The 19,000-nt window shown below is 53.1% G+C and overlaps 1 protein-coding gene across 1 annotated transcript in view; it reads right to left on the minus strand.

The window, feature by feature from the left end:
• Positions 1–17,845, minus strand: part of Zcchc24 (zinc finger CCHC-type containing 24) — a 53,882-nt gene extending 36,037 nt beyond the window's left edge. Inside the window, exons 1-2 of the mRNA XM_028893554.2 lie at positions 17,405–17,845; positions 5,181–5,381 (exon numbers count right to left, since the gene is read on the minus strand). Of these exons, the coding sequence (XP_028749387.1) occupies positions 5,181–5,381; positions 17,405–17,650 (447 nt within the window). The 5' untranslated portion in view covers positions 17,651–17,845. The remainder of the gene's footprint in view (positions 1–5,180; positions 5,382–17,404) is intronic.
• Positions 17,846–19,000: the final 1,155 nt, after the last annotated feature.

The raw sequence follows: 19,000 nt of genomic DNA on the forward strand, positions 1-19,000 counted from the left end.
AGTACCCTTCACAGTACCCTTCACAGTGTCCCCAGAGTCATGTGAACAAAGCCTTGGAGACAGCTATCCTGTTCTTTTCACAATCTCTTCTTCTTTTTTTAAATTTGTTTGTTTGCTTTTCTGAGACAGAGTTTCTCTTTGTAATAGCTCTAGATGTCCTGAACTCGATGTGTAAACCAGGCTGGCCTTGAACTCACAGAGATCCACTTGCCTTTGCCTGCCAAATGTTGGAATTAAAGGTGTGTGCCATCACCGCCCGGCTATGGGTCCTCTTCTTTAAAATGAGGTTTCATATATCCCAAGCTGTCCTTGAACCTGCTGTGTAGCCAAGAATGACATGGAACTTCTGATCCTCCTGCCTCCCCCTCTTGAGTTCCTAAATTATAGATGTGAGCCACGAACCCTGGCCTATGAAGTGCTGGAGATTGAACTCAGAGCTCTGAGCATCTCAGGCAAGCATTCCTCCAACTGAGCTCCATTCCCAGCTCCTCTAGCCTTTCCTTAAGTTAGAAAAGAATCAAGTCCCATGCTACCAGACCAGGGCCCCTAGCAGTGAAAGTGTTAGCTGTATACACTCCTTGCTGCCCCTGTGAAATGCCAGTGCTCATGGGTATATTCTACCCCAGTTAAACTATGGAGAATTCTAAATACATTTGGATCATAGAACAAAAGATGAAAGAACAGAAAGAATATTTGAAGAAACAATGGCCTAAAAATCCCCAAATCTAATGACAGCTTTATCAATGCATCCAAGCAGCTCAACAGACTCTGTAGGATGAACACAGGATCGGACCCAGCACAAGTGAGCAACCGAAGGCCCAAACCGGCAGCTCACAGAGCTGTGCAGAAGTGGCATTTCTGTGTGTGCTGCTAGTGAATTAAGATGCATAACATAAACCACATCCCACAAGTAGATCACTACAAAAGAGCGTTAAAATCATTAGAGAAATCAAACTGTTACATTAGAAAATGAACACAAAGGACAGAAATAAGAATTAAACAGAGGATCCAGGCGGTGGTGGTGGTGGTGGTGGTGGTGGTGGTGGTGGTGGTGGTGCACGCCTTTAATCCCGGCACTCTGGAGACAGAGCCAGGTGGATCTCTGTGAGTTCGAGGCCAGCCTGGTCTACAGAGCGAGATCCAGAACAGGCACCAAAACTACATAGAGAAACCCTGTCTCATAAAAACAAAAAAACAAGACAAAAAAGAATTAAACAGAATAAAAAGATAAACAATCTATAAAATAAAAACTTGTGGTAGAGGTAAATTAAACTACACCAATAATACTAACGGTGAATGGATTAAAGAATCCAATCAAAATGCAGGGATTTTTTTCAGATTGGGCAGCAAATTTAAAATCCAGTCAATCATACGCTATCTCCAGGAGACTCACTTCAGATTCAAATATCTGAATGTGTAAAAGCAACCACTAGAAAGCCAGGTATACCACTGTCAGAAAAAAACAGACTTCATGGGGTTTGTTTTGGTTCCGTTTTCCTGTGGTACTAAAGATCGAACCCAAGACCTTGCATGTATTTGACAAGTGCTCTACCACTGAACTACATCTCTAGCTCTAATATGTTACTAATAGTAAAAGGATCAATTCATCAGAAAGCTATAACCATTAGAATAATAGGGCATACCTAATAAGAAAACACCAAAACACATGAGGAAAAATAGGCTACGGAAGACAAAGGAGTAATTCAGTAATCATGGTTGGAGACACTGGTATCTGTACTTAATGGCTAGAGAACTGGGCAGAACATCAACAAAGCAACAGGAGACATAAACAGTGCATAAGCCAGCATGCCTAGCAGACATCCCCACAACACCCCACCCAACCTTCTCACAGGACAGTCTCCAGGCCAGCCACATGCTGAGCTCCACAACAACCACAATGCATTTGGAAGGAATGGAACAATACAAAGCATGTCCTCTGACCACAGTGGAATACATTCTGAAATCATCAAAAGCTATTTGGAAAACTCACAAATATGTGGCTATTAAACAACGTGCTGCTAAATAACCAGGGAGTCCAAGAGGGAAACTCAAGGAAATACTAGGTGGCACATAAAAACACACCGAAACACGGGACGTGGCTCACAGAAGAAGTCAGAGCTATAAACATTTACAATAATGAAGGAAGATGTGGTGGCCTGGGGAGGTAGCTGGGTTGTCCAACTGCTTGCCGTGCGAGAATGAAGGCCTGAGTTTGGATCCACAGTACCCACACAAAAGCCTGGTGTGGCCATGTATGTCCATATTCTCCACATATGGGAGGCAGAGATCGGAAGATCTCTGGAGCTTGTGGGCAGGCCAATCAAGATGAACTGGTTAATTCTAGTGAGAGACCTGGCTTAAAAAGTAGTTGGGGAGGTGACAGACTGTCTCATAACAAAAACAAACAATAACAATGAAAAAGCGTATAGTCAGTGAACCAACCTTTGCCTCCACACCAAGACATGAGAACAAGGATAAACTAACTTCACAGAAGGGCACAATAAAGTTCAGAGTGGGCCGGGCAGTGGTGGTGCACACCTTTAATCCCAGCACTTGGGAGGCAGAGGCAGGCGGATCTCTGTGAGTTCGAGGCCAGCCTGGTCTACAGAGTGAGATGCAGTACATACAGATGCACCAAAACTACACAGAGAAATCCCGTCTGGAAAAACCAAAAAAAAAAAAAAAACAAAACTTCAGAGTGGAAAACCAAAATCAAGGATTTTCAGGGATACTTCTAAGCCCACACCCACAGCAGCACTACCCATGGTAGTGGGTGGAAGCAGCCAGCTGTCCACTGAGGACTGAGAAGGCATATCAGTTTGGTGGGGTACCACTCCATCTTAAAAAGAAATCATGACCCATGATACGACCAGTACAGGGGTGGGTTACCACATCTCACTTACATACGACATATTTTGGCTTGTTGTATATAACATTTCATTTGAATCATAGGTTTATAAAAGCTCAATCGCCCCTTTCCTCTCCTGAGGAAGACTGGTGCTCAACACCTGACAGCCTAAGAATCTCAGCTGGTTCAGGAGTCAGACGGCAAGGATAAAGGGAGGAATGTGGCCCTGTGGCCCAGCAGCTGCTTGTGGTCAATGGAGGGTGGAGAGCATCTAACTCAATGCCAGCCCACCCAATTCCCCGCCATCTAGCACCCAGGGGGGTACTCTCGTCATGGTGGTGTCCAAGCAAAGAGAATAAAACCCGACATCCTGTACCAAGCATTTCCATTGGGCCAGGCCCTGCCAGGTCCTTCCCCTGTCTTGTGTCACTACACCCAAGTGCTAGTTAGGGTTCTCCTTTGCCTTATCCCAATTCTGCCTCCACCACCGAAGCAGGCAGGAGGTCCCTGGGCCTCCAGGAGTTCCCGAATACAATCAAGAATGGACCAGGATAGGACAGTCTCAGCCAGCTCTAGCTGGTCTAGGCTGCACAGAGCACAGGTCTCCAGGTAGGGGTGGTCCTGGTACTCATGGAGGCACCAAGTAGCAATTCTGTGTCTTCCTCAGCTCCAAAGCTCTCGGAGACTCATCTGTCCACTGCCAACTGGTCCCTCCTCCCTCACCTGCCATAGAGCTAAGAGAGAATGATCCCTGCGAAGGAGAGCCGGTGTCAGCACAGCACAGTGCTGGAAACCAAGGGCCCCTCTATCCCAGTATTCAGAGGACTCTCACCTGCCCGAGTTAAAATCCTGGCTCCTCCCCTGACCAGCTCAACTTCTGCAGGAGTTCCTTCCATGCTCAAAGTACTCATCTCAGCCTCTCAGAACGAGGCTCACACGAGTCTGACAGACAGGCAGTCACCAGCGTTACCCGACGGGCTGGCTGTCAGGGTACAGTGGCACAGGGTCGGTCTCCTCCTCAATGTGCGTGGGTCTTGCTCACCCATTTCCCAAGCTGCCCACGGCGAGGTGGTTCTGGAGGTGTCCTGAATGGCTTGCGTGTGGGAGCTCTTAGCTGGGAAGCAGCTGCCAGTTAGTGGGCCCTGGGCAGCCTCTAAATCCTTATCTATTGCCTGATGAGAGTTCTACCCAGAGAGCACTGGAGGAGGAGAGCTCAGCCTCCAGTGAAATCACATGACTCCAAGGGCCTCTTGCTCACTGCCCCCATGGAAGGATGGGGTGTGGAGTGTGGGGGACATTATCAGGGCTCCACTGGGGGAGGCAAGGGGGTTTAGGGTGGGCCTAGGGTTCTGCTTTTCTGGCAAGTTCCCTGGAACTGTGAAGAGCCGTGTTGGGGCTAGACTTGGAGCACCAAGCGCACCAAGCCTAGCACAGCCCTTCCTGAGAAGCGCCTGGGATGTAATGAGTGGCCAGCCCATCCTGGCTCCCCACCCAGCTCCACTCTGGTAAATACGACATGGCTTTTCAGAGTTGATGGGATTCCATTTCCATTACATATATAAAATAAATCCAGCACCACATTATAAAATAAATAAATAAATAAAAAACAGAAAATGTGGAAAAATAGTGGGGGGAAAGGATCACCAATAACCTCAAACGGCACTAAGAAAGATGGCTGCTGTCTTTGCTCCCCAGGAGCCTGTCTCTGTCCAGGAGTCTGTCACCCAGGGAGTGGAGTCAGCTGCAGCAGCCTTGCTTTATCACAGCCCAGGGGACAGAGCGGGGCTGCCCCCAAAACCCTCCATCCCCCAGTCCTGCACCCTGAGAAGGATGCCGAGTCTCTTGGCACTCAGTGCCTCTGCCTAGACCTACCCTGGGGCACAAATAGGCCAGGAGGACCCTGATCCTTCCTTGCTCTAGGCAGAGGAGGCTGTGGTGGATCTGAGGGAGGGGGTGCACATCTGGATTCCTGGCCAGGAGCCCACATTCCTTCCTGGTGAGTGTGAGCAGATGGGGCCTCCGGAGAGTTATGAAGAGATTGCTGGCTGCCTCCTGCCCCACTATAATGGGACCCACCCTGCAGGACCACTTGTGGGACCCAAAGGGCCGGAACCTGATGTGAGGGCCTGGTTTGGGTCCAGAATCCCCCAAGTAGATTGCTGAGCAAGCATCACGGACCCAAGTGGGGTCTATGTCCCTCTATCCCAGACAGCCTTAGCTCACTTAACAGTATCAGGGAAACAGAGGGCCAGGGGAAACCATGGTGTCCACTTGCCCCCAGACCCAGGCAGGCAGGAAGCTCAGAGAGCTCAGCAGGGCTGAGCTACCTTACCTGAGGGCAATCCTTAATGTAGTGTCCTTTGTTGAAACAGAGGTGGCACAGGTAGTTGGGCGGAGGCCGCTTGCTGGGCTTGCGGGCCTCAGAGGTGAGCGTCAGGTCTGAGAAATGCTCGGTGAGGGAGCTGAGGCCATCCGCGATGTTGTTGAGGGAGCCATAGGGCGAAGCATTCCTGTACACACTGCTGCTCAGCGCCTGTGGGAACAGAGGCCATGCAGGGCTGTGGTAAAGGAGGCTTCTGCTCACCATGCCACACCAGTTCACACAGAACTTTCAGCCATCCCCCAAGTTCAAATCCTAACTCTAGTTGTGGGTTTGGCCTCAGGGGCCCTGACTATACTGTGGGAACATGAGAGAGACCCCCCTAAGGCTTGCATAGGGTAAAGTGAAGTCATGAGTCTAAAGCACTTTGTCATATGTCTGGCCCCTAGGACCCCTGGGTACATGGTGATGATGTTAACAGCTGTGACTGGTGTTGCTATCAGTTCCTGACACACTGCACCAGATGTAGAGGCTAACACTATCAACTCGACAGGATCTAGAATCACTCGGGAGAAAAATCTCTCAGCATGTCTGTGAGGGAGTTTCCAGATTGGGTTAAGCAATTCCGAAAGACCCATCCTAAATGTGGGAGGCACCATTCCATGGGCTGGGGTCCTGCACTCAATAAAAAGGCGAATCAGGTTTGCAGCAATGTGACCATCGGCCCCAGGCTCCTGACGGCGCGACCTCCCTCATGACGGAAGTACCCTCTGCTGTGTGCTGAAGCATACCCTTCTTCCTTAAGCTGCCCTGGAAACAAGACAGGTGACTAATACAGACGGCATCATGGGAAACCACTTGTCACCTGTGGAGGGACTTCGGACACATCTCTGTCCACTCTACTTCCCATCTAGTAAGGAAGAGACTTGGGAGCTTGCAGGGTGGCTGCTATTTTGCACAGAGGAGCTCGGCCAGCCTGAGCCACCTCTCTGAGAGCCTGGAGAGGGAAGTGGCTACCTCTCCCACCTCCACATGACAGGAACCAGACACCCGTTGAGCTCCCGAGCACACACAGCTCAGGCCCTCCTGGTGTATACAGCCTCTATTTATAGGTATCACGGGCTCCGGGTGGCATGGCACACCGGAATTTCGTGAAGGTGGGGCCTGTGGTGGGGCTGGCAAGGAATGACCAAGGGCTCCCCTTTCCTAGTGAAGGGCCAAGGCTAGAAAGCAGCAGCTTCCCCGGGAAAGTCAACAGTGAACCCTGGCACAGTGGTTGGAGTCCTCTGAGCCCACTACAGATGCCCCAAGGGGCAGAGATGAGCTCTAGCCTCGGGCTGATGTGGAGATGAGGCCTTGTTTTCAGGAGTCTGAAACAAGGTTTTTAGGCTGATAGAGAAACAAGGTCCCTGAACCCAAGATCTCAGACTCCTTTACAAAGTGGGCAGGGCAGGCCTAGAGCAGGGGCGGTCCTCTGTCTCCTCAGTGTGAGAAAGGGAGAGAAGAAAATTGACAGAAGTCTAAGGCACGGGGTACACCCTGCCTAACCCCAAAGAGAATGGCTTCTAATCTCATGTTTCCATCTTCAGAAGCTGGTCACTCAGCTCCTAGAGGATCCAGTCCTCACCTTCCAGGTAAGACCATACCTCAGACACCTGCTGGGTGACCCTGAGACTGGCCCTTTCCTTCTCTGGACCTCTGCTCCCTCTCACATTTTTTTGGCCATAGTCTGGCCATGGAAGAACACCAAGACGCCATACCTGGAGCTGCCCACGGCTAGCACACAGCTTTCCTGCAGTGAGGGAACCACATGGCTCCTGACAACCCTGTACTTAGCCATCTGGTGCACCATGAAACCCAGGTCAGAGCACCCTAGCACCAATCAGCACATGGTCTAGGCCAGCTCTCGCTCTTGGGCCAGCCCAGGATGGAGTGGCTCCCTGACAGGCAGCAGTCCCAATCCTGGAGGCAGTGAGCCTGCCTATGCGGGGTCACTTTCTGAAGTACAGGGGGACCGCTCTGGTGGGAATCAGACAAGGTGGCCACGGTGACAGGCCAAACCCTAGGAACTGTGCACTTAGGGAGATGGCTGGCTCTCATCACACTCCAGTGAGTCACTACTGCCCCCCCCCCACTTAACAGATGAAATGAGTATTCCAAACTTGTACCGAATGACCTGGAAACCAGTAACAAAAACAGTTTTCTGGGCTCCGCCTCAGAGTCACCACAGCGGTGGCTTGGGACCAAGGGCATATTCTGGCGTGTGATCAAATATCCATAACGAGTTACCAGTTTAACGATTTTAAAGCGTACAGTTCCATGACACTAAGCATATTCTCACTAAAATACAACTACCACCACCACCACCACCACCATTCACCTCCCGACCCCTCCACCTCCCCAAGCCAAAACTCTGAATCCATTGGACCATCTGAATCCATTCCTGACCTCCTTCCTGACCCAAATCTGCTTTGCCCAGTGCCCCCTGAAAAATCTGGGCGGTAGCAGCCACTTCACCGGCCTCAGAGCATCAACTCCCAGGTCGCTCTATATCTTGACAGGGAGACCTGTCCCGTGCCAGGAGGCCACCGGCTCTATCGTCCCAAAGTGGCCTGAGTTGGGGCAACACAGCCCCAGCCTCTGGGAGAAAAGTTCATCCAAACAAGAAATCTGAAGCTCCAGACCCTGTGACTCACGCTCACGGCTGGGAAATGCAATTTCACAAAATAACAACCCTCTTCTCTTGCCTGCTTTCCTTTCTTTCCTTTTTGCTGGATAGGATTTAAACAAGTCTGCAGCCTTCAAGACTGCTTTAAGAGGAAGGGGAAGTTTGGTGGACACCAAAAGTACACTAATTACACCTTAAATAGTCCTCTCCCCAGGCCTGTGGCCACACTCCTAGGCTCACAACAGCCCCTCAGGCGTCCCCAAACAGCCAAAGGCTTCTGAGCAAGCCACCCCCTCTCTGGCAACTCAGTAGTCCCAAATGCCCCCAAGGGTCGCAGATAAGCCTTCTCTAGTAGCTCCATGGACACAGCAAGGCTAGAATCCCCCTCCCGGATCCTGGCCTCCACTGTCCCCGATCCTGTCCACATGACTGCCGCAGTCTTCCTCTCCAAGCCCCAACCCAAGACAAACACCACTCAGAACGAAGAATCCAGAGAGTAATCAGTTGATTCAACCACATTCCCATGTTATTAGTAGAGAAGCCGAGGTTCTGAGGGCTGCAGGGACTCAGACCCAGTTGAAACTAAGAGCCAAGAGTCCAACTTGCCTGGTCAGGGTCAGGCTTTGCATGTCAGAAAGCCATTTCCTCTGCAAAGCCCTGTTTGAGCTCCGGCCACAGAGGTGAAAGGCAAGTCTCGGCTGTTTTCCTGGCCCACGGGAACTGGGCAGAGCACAGGATTGGGACTGCCCTCTTAGAACTGAAGGGAGAGAGGACAAATTGCCTATCCCTGCAGGTACAGCATCACTGCATTCAGACACTCGGGTCCTGAAACGTACCCAGGACCCAGCATGGAATAGGTGATCAGCCATTCACCTGCGCTGCAGGGCCAGCAAGCAAAGCAGAGATGCATGGGTTCCCAAGGCCCTGCTGTCCAAGGAGGGCAGGCCCACTCATGATGTAAGTGAGCCTCTGGACTACATCATCGTCCTGGGTCAGTGACGGCAGAAGCTGGCAGGGGACATGGGGTCCTTCCACCATATGTTTGAGATACGGCATCAGACTCATGGTCATTGCTAGAACCTTCTCCAAGGTTCTTGATGGGCTGAGAGGGAAAAGTCGATGAGAAGACACTGGTTTGTTCTGACCACTGTTGAGTTGTTCTGGTATAATCTACAGAATCTCTTCTTTGTCTTAGTTCCCCTTAACTGCTAAGACACTTTTATCTGAACACTGATCTCATTTTTGTAGAGCTGGAAATTGAGACACAGAGAGACTTAGTTACTTGCCCAAGGCAACACAGGCAAAATGTGTTGGCCAGTTATATTTTACCCCCACACAGCCTCCAAGACCTGTCTCCACCTGTAAAAAGGTAGCCAGAGGACGATGTCAGGTGTGACATCATATGTAAAGCCCCTCGGTGCTGAGCAAGACATGGTACCTGCTTCTCTGGGTTCTGGAGAAGGTTAGTTCTGCTGTAGACTGTGGCGAACAGACGCAGAGTCCTAAGGCTGTGCCCCCCTCTCCCCAGAGAAGCCTGCCCAGCTGGACCCTCCCGCAGGACTATCAGAGGGCACCACAGGCTAGGGCGGAACCGGCAGGCTCTGCATAGGTAGGCCGATACTTCTGAGAGTGGCCCAGAGAGAGTGGAATGCTGAACCATAGAGATGAGAGGTGAGACAGAGAGGCAGGAGCAGCAGGGCAGCAGGTGGAAGTGAGACAGACACAGCCATGGGCAAGGCCAACAATGGTGGAGGCAGTGTTCATGGCTGGGCCACAGGCAGGCTACTCCAGGGAGATTAGCAAACAGAGATGCTCTGTGTCCTCCTCTCACCCAAAACAGGCCCAGAGGAAGGAGCCTGATTCTAGCACCAAGTTCTATGGGGTTTCTTTCATCAGCCAGACAACTATCTTCTCATCTCCTAAAGCCACCAACCCCTCACCTCTGCACCCAAAGCCACCCAGCCCTCACCTGTTGTGGAATATTCGTTTAACTATATAAAGATGTGTTGCATTTTTTACGTTGCCTGCCTCAGGCACCTGATTGGTCTAACAAAAAGCTAAATGGTCAATAGCTTGGCAGGAGATATAGGTGGGGGACTTCTAGGCAGAGAGAAGAAGTAGGAGGGAGAATCTAGGCTTGACAGAGACAGAGGGAGAAGGAGAAAAGGAGACGCAAGGGGCCAGACAGACAGACAGACATGGAGGAAGCAGGAAAGTAGGACATACAGAATAAAATAAAGGTAAAAAGCCCTGAGGCAAAACATAGATGAACAGAAACAGGTTAAATTAAGTTAAAAGAGCTAGTGGGATAAGCCTAAGCCTAAGGCCGAGCGTTCATAATAAGTCTCCGTGTCCTTATTTGGAAGCTGGTTGGCAGCCCAAAGAAAATGCATTTACACTCACCTCTGCACCCAACACAAACAGCACACACTGCAATAAGAAACCACCCACACCACCGATGACTGTACCCCTTCTTCCAGAGATCTGTACTTCTGTCCCTAAGGCCTAGGGACACTTGGAATGGTGCACAAACCCACCCTTTAAACACAGGGGGGTGGGTATCTGCTGGGTTGGGGTACAGGAGACAGTACACACAGGTGAACCGGGAGCCACAGGGAAATGAGGCACTCCATGACTGAGGGCTTCCCTGCCACACTCAGCTCCGCCCCCCCATTCTTGTTTCCAAGGCCAGGAACCTATGAACTGGCCAAGTCAGATCATGACCCTTTGCCTGTATGGGCACTGCTCACACTTCACATGTAAAATAGCTCTCCCTACCCAGCTGGTGCTCAATAAAAGATCCGAGACTAAGGTCGCGTGGAAGGGGGCAGAGAGAAATAGAGACCAGGGACTGCAGGAGTAGACAGTGGAGACAGGATCGAGCCTAGCAGACCTAGGGAAGAGTGAAGACTTTATCCCCACCTCAGTTCTTCGGCCCCCAACCTGGGGTCACCACTCACTTGGTGGTGCTCATGGGACATGGCTCCTTGCCCTCTGCCCAGCTAGCACACAAGCACTGGGGACCCTGTGCCTCACACTTGTGAAGCACACTTGTCAAGCAAGAACAGAAAGCACGAATCTGAAAAACCAAGGGCTGGGCAGAACTATGGTATTAGCCAGTCCAGGGTACAACTGAGGCCATAGCCTCTACAGCAGAGGCCTGGACCTGGAATCCACTGTGAAGTGATGGTGTCCACGAACTGTGAAGTCATGGGCAGACATGTGTGCTTCTGTCATATGTACTGGGCTCACACCAGGAAGTCCAAATGCCTTAAGATTCTCGTGACCTAAAAGGGTGAGGACCATCTGCACATCAAAGCCAATAGCAGGACATGGATCAGGACAGGGTTTCACCATTTCTCAAGTCAGCTCATTGCAATTAATCTAGCCACCAACACCCTTTCCTTGAGACAACACAGGAGGCTGAGACAGGGGAGACCATCCACTTCATCACGCGGCTGAAGACAGAAGAGAGACCAGGTTCCCAGCCATGTGCCCTACCCCCGCCCACCTAGTAGAAGAAGCTGAGCATCCAGGGTGGCCAAAGCACCGAGTGAGTATCATGCTAAGCTGGGAGAGGCAGGATTTCTACCAACAGCAGAGCTATAGAGAGACAGCTATGGCCCAGTGAACGGCAGCCTAGCTGCCCAGCCTGTTGCCTGGCCTGAAGCATCACACCTTGGCTACCACTGCCCACGCTGTTAGAGCAGCTGGAAGCAGAGCTGCTCCCTAAGGCAGCCACCCTGGGCCTCTCAGGAGGGACATCCATTTGCGCCCTAAGGAACACTTTGGAATCTGCCCATGGGGAAGGAGCTGGAAATGATATCCTACTATAATCATAAGCAATATAAAGGCTTGGACACACAAGACTGCTAGGTCCTTCCAGAAATTACAAGTTAACCAGTGCAGCCAAATGAGGATTGAGCCACAGAAGATATTAACACATGCATGCACGCGCGTGTGTACACGTGTACACACACACACACACACACACACACACACACACACACACACACACACAGACACCAGGGTTGGGGAACAGATCCAATGGCACATGCTTGATTCTGTCCCTAGTTCTCTGAATGCAACCTCTTCCTCTGGACAACAGGGCTGCTGGCCCAGGCAGAGACATGGGCATAAAATAGGAAAACATGGTTTTTCTCCTCTGTGTCTCCTAAACCAGACCAATCCGAGTAGGAACACATTAGGAAACCTAGTCCTACACAAGTGCCCATGACTCTTCAAAAAGGTGGTTTTTGGTAGAGTGCTTTCCTAGCATGCATGAAGCCCTGGGTTTGATCACCAGCGCTGCCTAAACTGGACATGATACATACCCTTGTAATCCCAGTACTTGTGGAGTGGAGGCAAAGAGATCAGAACTTCACAGCCATTCTTAGCTACATAGCAAGTTTAAGGCCAGCGAGACCTTGCCTCAAAAAAAAAAAAAAGGATTTGTATCCAGAGCAAACATCAAACATCAGAAGTAGTGTGGCATGTTAGGAAGTCTCAGGTGAGGTGCCTGACATGCACATGGCCCAGAGGAAGATGCAGGCAGGAGCTAACCCAGAGACCAGCAGCAACACAGGCTACAGAGATAGATCGCTCCAGGCTGGGATGCAGAATTGGTTTAGATCTAGCTCTACTGATGACTCGGTCATCCAGGGCCTCTGCACTGCTCTCTACACAATGGAAGTGGTGAAGAATCATATTCCAGTTGGGGTTGATGGCTCATGCCTGTATTCCAAGCACTTGGGATACTAAAACAGGAGAACTGACCTAGGTTCAAGGCCAGCCTGGGCTAGGATGAAGCAGAGTCTCAAGAAACAAAACACGGCTGCTTGCTGCTCCCCATTTATGCCACCTTGGGTTCTGTTGCCACTAATCATTTATGACTGAAGCCCCTGCCCTCCCTTCACTTGACTGACATGGCCCAAGCATGGTCTCCCTCTGAGCCCAGACCCATGCAGTCAACTTAGTTTGACTGAGGAGAGCCAGGCTGCCTGTGCCAACTCCTCTCAGGTGGCAGCCTCCTTGTCTGAGTCACCGGTCAGCATCCTACGGGGAGGGACCAGGCATTTGGGAACTCTTCCCTGGTCATACCAAATCTAGAGCATTCCTCCCATGATCGGGGCTGCCTGCCTCCCATCTCAACCAGACCACAAAGACTGTGTAAGCCAAGCTCAGCCCCCTGCGTTGTGACTTTGTTCCACATGTCCACACTGGGGAGCCTCTGGACACCTGCCGTAGGGGCACACGCGGTATTTCAACCAAACTCCCAACAGCTGTCTCGGCTGGGGACTTTAGTGTTTGTTTTTAATGTTTGTGCTTAGTTATTTATCTGTGCGTCTGTGGGCACACACCACAGCACGCACGCAAAGATCAGAGGACAACCTGCAGGCGTTGGTTCCCTCTTTCTGCCGTGCGGGACCCAGGGATTAAACTCAGGTCGTCAGGCATGATGGCAGGAGCCTTTGCCCACCCATCCCTCTCACCAACCCTACTTTGTTTTTTGAGACAGGGTTTTACTCCAGCCTAGACTGGCCTTGAACTCATGGCAATCCTCGTATGCTGGGAATACAGATATGAGCCACCTCCTCCAGCTGGAACCTTGCACAAGACCCTATATTTGTTCCCATAATTTCTCATTGCTATCTCTGTGCGGAAGAGCTGAAGACCCTGGATACCACTAACGAATCTGCAATGGGTGGGCCACAGCGGCCCAGAGTGGGCTCTGCAGCACTGTGGAGAGTAATGTGAGGCCTCAGGGGTCCCCACCACCACCTTATGTCACCAAGAAGAGCTTCCTGAAGTTTAGAGCTATGCAGCCCAAGAGACCATATAGCTGACTCAGTGGAACATCACAGGACCTGGAGATGGCTGGAAGAACACTGGCAGGTATCCTGAGCCAAAACCATCCTCTGTTAAATTAACTATAAGAAATGTTGGGATGCCGGGTGGTGGTGGTGGCGGCGGCGGCGGCGGCGGCAGCAGCAGCAGCAGCAGCAGCAGCAGCAGCGCACGCCTTTAATCCCAGCACTCAGGAGGCAGTGCCAGGCGGATCATCCCAGCACTCAGGAGGCAGTGCCAGGCGGATCTCTGTGAGTTCGAGGCCAGCCTGGTCTACAGAGTGAGATCCAGGACAGGCACCAAAACTATACAGAGAAATCCTGTCTTGAAAAACGAGAAGAAAAAAAAAAAAGCAATGTTGGGATGAGGAACTGTTATCACATTTTGGATTGCAGAATTTCTCTGAGCCTCTACTGTGCTAGCGAGCACTGTGTGAACTAAAGGACATATGCTGTGCTTTCTAAGCCTATTTGAGCCTTCCTCCCCCCTGTGCCCCCCCACGCTCACAAAGGAGGGGTGGTCCCTTCAACAGTGGGGCAGCACTTTCCGGCTACTTCTAGTCTCAGAGAAAAGGGGAAAGTTGTCCTAAGAATCTGAATTAAATGACATGGGGCAGTCTCATTTCCCTGGTGTGGAGGGCGTGGGGTACAAAGACGGCCCAGGAGCAGCTCTGAGAACCCCTCCCTCCAAGGGTCCGAGAGGTAATGCTTCACTCCACTTTTCCAGATATGGAATTCGCGGTGGCTACACTGCTGGGAATTTAAATTCCAAACAGAATTTGGCACGGAAGATCCATGCGGTCCAACCCCCTCCTAGGCCCCACCTCCTCCTGCAGCACCTGGAGGACAGAGGGGCTCAGCCAAGGAGTCTCTCTCTCTCTCTCTGAAGACACACAGCTGTGACCACAGATGCCATTTCTGAAAGTCAGGTTTACCAGGTCTCGGCTCAGAACCCAGACGTGTTCTCAGACACAACCAAGTGTCCATGTCCACTTGAGAGCCACCTCCTGGAGCTTGTCCTGCCCTTGTATGTGAATGCTTCCATCTTCCTCGTGCTCCCAGAGCCGGAGGGCCACTCAGGACCCTTGGCTTATCTTCAGCTCCCAGGGCTGAGGTTTCAGGGGCACAATAGGCTTCTGTGCCCCCGTATCCTCACCTCCCCCAATGCCAGCTGCATTCATGGTGTTTGGCTATTGTGGAGGGAGCAGCCTGCGGGCGGTGCAGGAGGGGGGTGGGCTCTTGGCACAGGGGCTGGTGCAGACAGGCTATGGTCAGCGGTCAGCATGCAAGTCACATCCGCAGGCACTGCCACCGGGCCTGCCAGGCCTCGAACAGAATGGCAATGCTTGTAGACCCTGGGTCCCTTCCTAAAGTCCACTCTGGAGACACAGAACTTGCTGCTTTTTGCACCCAGTCCCTTGGTGGTGGTATTGACTTGGGGAGGGGGGTCCTCACCTTCTCGGCTATATCAGGTCGCCAGCTAAGCCCTAGACTCAGGAAAGGCCCATGCCCAAGACCATGGCTGTGGTTTTGAGAGGGTCTAAGAGGTCAAGGACTGGGAGGTGAGAATGAGGGAGCCAGAACCCAAGAGAGTACAGCTCTCCAGCCTCCCGGGAGGCCATAGGTCTTTTAGTGCAAAAAGTCCCTCTCATCTCCCGGGTCCAGGCTGTCTGCTGGCAGATATTCTCTTGTTTATATATGCCTCCAACCTCAAACATACCACCCTGGGTGACAGCAGAGATTAAATCTACTCTACCGGAAAGCTGAGGACCTGAGAGATGGGAGCTCCCTGGAGCCAGATCGCAAGAGACTTCCCCCACCATGGCTCCAACTCCTCCCACACTGGACCCTTTCTTGAGGGAAACTGAGGAACACAGCAACAAAGTGTGGTAGGAGACGGGTCTCACTGAACCACAGCTGGGATCCCGGAGGTGTAAAATTTCCTGAGAGGATCACGGATTGATGGGCAGGCAGCAGAGCAGAGACCACATGTGAGGAAAAGGCAATGCCGGGTGGGAGCAGAGGGAGTCTTGTAAAGCCTCGTTGGGGTACTGCTGGACCCCTGGGCCATGGTCATCTTCTCCTTAGATGGAAGACACCCTCCCCCCCCCTTGAGTGCGCTTCCATCCAACTATGACCCAAGATAGCACCCTATCCACTCACTCGCCTTTTGCACAGGGATTGTCGGCGTGACTCCGTAGCCCCAGGCTCCACACTCCCACTCTTGCATAGAAAGGTTTGGTAAGAGAATTAATAGCAGAAAAGATCCAGGTACTAAAGAAACGCTCCATAAACAGTTCTCCAAAGTCATTGGTCACCTGAAGCCAGCTCCTCAAGTGACAACAGCTTGTCTTAAGAAAGGAAGATCCCAGCCAGGAACCATTCCTGGGGCAGAGAGCATGCGTTATGGCTTATAAAGGGCCTTGGCATATGAATACTATCCCCCTGGCTCTGCTGGCACCTTTCCAGCCTTGCCCCCACACCCAGCCATCCCCCCTCCCCTGGCACCACTTCTACCCCCACAGGGCAGCCGGGCAGCTTGGGAGGGGCTGGTCTTACACCACTGCCTCACATGTCCCTGGTCCTTCAGGGAACCGTGGCAGCGTTGAACACACACCCGATACCAGGAAGAGTGACCTTCTGGCTCCACAACTCAACCCTAACACACCTCAGGATACACAGGCCTTATTCCCAGACCACACCAGGTCAGAAAAGTGAAAGTGACCCCCGTGTGTGTCCCTCTACCTCCTGCACAAGGGGCCCAGTGAAAGAGGCCCCCGAGGGATCCGCAATTCGCAAACTGGAGTAAATGGGGGAGGTAGGGTCGTGGGAGATAGATTCTGGGAAGGTTCTGGATAAGACCCCACTTAAAAGGGGCTGAGAGGTCATGGCCACCTGTGTATTTATTTAGCTGGGGACAAGCACTGGGGAAGTAGACTTTGTAACCGAATCTATTGAACAAGCAGCCTTTGCAACACATCCAGGTTTTGGGAAAAGGCTCTAGGCAGCTGGAGCCCTCTCTCCCATAGCCACAGCCACCGACGCCCCCCCCCCCCAAGGATTTCCCTTTCATTTCCTTCCAGCCTGGGAAGGCAGGGGACAGAGCAGTCTGCTAGGTCAAGCCCTCCAAAACCACTTCCTATGTGGCTGGGGGAGGGCAAACAGCTGCAGGATGGATCTAGGGGTTCCCAAGTGGTGGGAACGGGAGGAAAAGCCCCTGAAAGAGTCACTGCCTTCCAGGGAGCCCTCCAGGCGAAGAACCACGGAGGTCGAAGGAGAAGGCTCTTAGGCCCTTCCAGAGGAATTCAGAGCAGGCTCTGCAACCCTCGGTCCCAGCTGCCGGCAGCCAGAAAAGTTGATAGCATTGGGCGAAGGAAAGACTAGGAAGGGGGTCCCCGCCCTAGCCGCACCCCGGCAGTCTGAAGAGAATCCGGAGACACCCCTAAGCCTGCTTACTAGGAGCAGAGCTCGGGGGCTGGGAGAGGGGGCGGGAGGGCCCTGCCCAGGCCTGAGCTGCTCCGAGCGGTTCTGCCGGGAGGTGACGCGCTCCGGGCGCCCCAGGGACTTCGGGCGGCAAGTTTGGCAAAGCTGATCCAAGCCAAGCCAAGCCGGGCCGGGCAATGTTGGGCCAGCCCGGGCCAGGCCAGGAAGAGCAGACCAGATAGGAAAGGGGGTCTGACTGGAGCAGTGGGAGCGGGGCAGGCGCGCGCTGGGGCACCCACCTCTCCGCGCTGCAGCTGGAAGACGCTGTTAAGATAGCTGGAGTGCAGGGGAGAGCCCAGCTGCTCCGGGCGGCCCTTGCCGAAGGCCAGCTCCGGGGGCGCGGCGCCGGCGGGCGGCTCGGGCCGGAAGGCATCGAAGGCACTAGCCTGGTGTGTGTCCTGAAGCGACAGGTAGACCCAGTTGAGCAGCTGGGCCGGCTGGTACACCGAGGCGGCGCTCGTGTCGATGGCAGACAGCAGGCTCATTTTGCCGTGGCGGTGCCGGCCCCTCCCCGGCCGCCCGCTCGCGCCCCCCTCCCGGCGGAGGGGCGGGCACCGGGGAGCCTGTGCCCACTGCCGGCCGCCCCGGCCCCGACGGCTATCACCCAGAGCCCCGTGCCCCGCGCGTTGCCCGAAGCCGCCGCCGCCACCACCGCCGCCTCCCGGGACTGCAGCAGTGGGCGCGCGCGGGCGGAGGAAGGAGGCAGAGAAAGTTGGGCAGGAAACTTTTGGCCCCGCCCCGCCCCGCCCGCTGCCCGCCCCGCCCCGCCCGGGGATCCGCTATCTGCCTCTGCGCTGACCCCTCCGGAGACGCTTCTAAAGGGTGGGGTCCACCGAGACCCCGCCCCATCCCGACCCGTCTGGCCCCCGTCCTCGCTCCCCCATTGGCTAAATATGGATGTAGGGGCGGGGCAAGAAAGAAGGCGGGTCCGCACATGCAGCTCCCTGCCCGCCCCCATACCAAGAGCGGCCTCCTCCCGCCCCCTCCCCGGGCCAGCGCAGCTCCTCAACCCGGAGCTCAGAACCGACCAGGCCCAAACACTCTGCCTGCTCCACTATAGGCTGGCTCCCATCACTTCCCAGCCCTCTCCAGCTAATTCGTTTTCACACCTTTTTTTCCTCTCTTCCCTCTTCTTGCTGTTACTCTGATTGTATTTCTGTGGCTGTCTTGGTGTTCTCCAACGCCTCTTTTAAACGTGTCTCGTTTGAAGCTTCCTTCTGTCTCCCTTGCCACACACACACACACACACACACACACACACACACACACACACACACACACACTCCTCTCGCTATCACCATAGAACCCTCCCCCTCCCCCTTAATTCCTTCCATCTGCAGAATCGCTTTGCTGACGGCCTGCGCTGAGGGGGGCCCGGGTTCCTGCCCAGGAAGGGCTCCCCTTCTCCACGCCCCCACGCCCCCCCCTCCTTGCACTTCTCCTGTTTCTGCTCCAGGCCGGCTTAGGCTTTTCTCCTCTATTCTGCTCCCTGGCTCCATCCTCAACCCTCCCTAATCTCTTGTAGGGGTTCCAGGACCCTGACCTGGTCTAAAAGATCCCAGAAACCCACATCTGCCTGGAGAAGCCTGCAGTAGGCACTGGCTTCCCAGATCCTGGTGCCTTAACCTCAGGGTCCCAGAAAGGTATGTGCTGCCCCATATCCCGGGACCTAACAACTAGGGCCCAGCCTCTCACTGCTCTGTGGGGACTCAAGTCACCTGTCTCCAGTTTGGCCCTGGAGCCGTTCATTCAGCCTGGAGTTAAAGTGAGGGAAGATGGACTTGTGAGTAGCCATATCACCTCTGCCGACCAGCCCGTGTTCTCTGTAAAATGGG

Source organism: Peromyscus leucopus, chromosome 9 (assembly GCF_004664715.2).
Source record: "Peromyscus leucopus breed LL Stock chromosome 9, UCI_PerLeu_2.1, whole genome shotgun sequence".
Lineage (NCBI taxonomy): Eukaryota > Metazoa > Chordata > Mammalia > Rodentia > Cricetidae > Peromyscus > Peromyscus leucopus.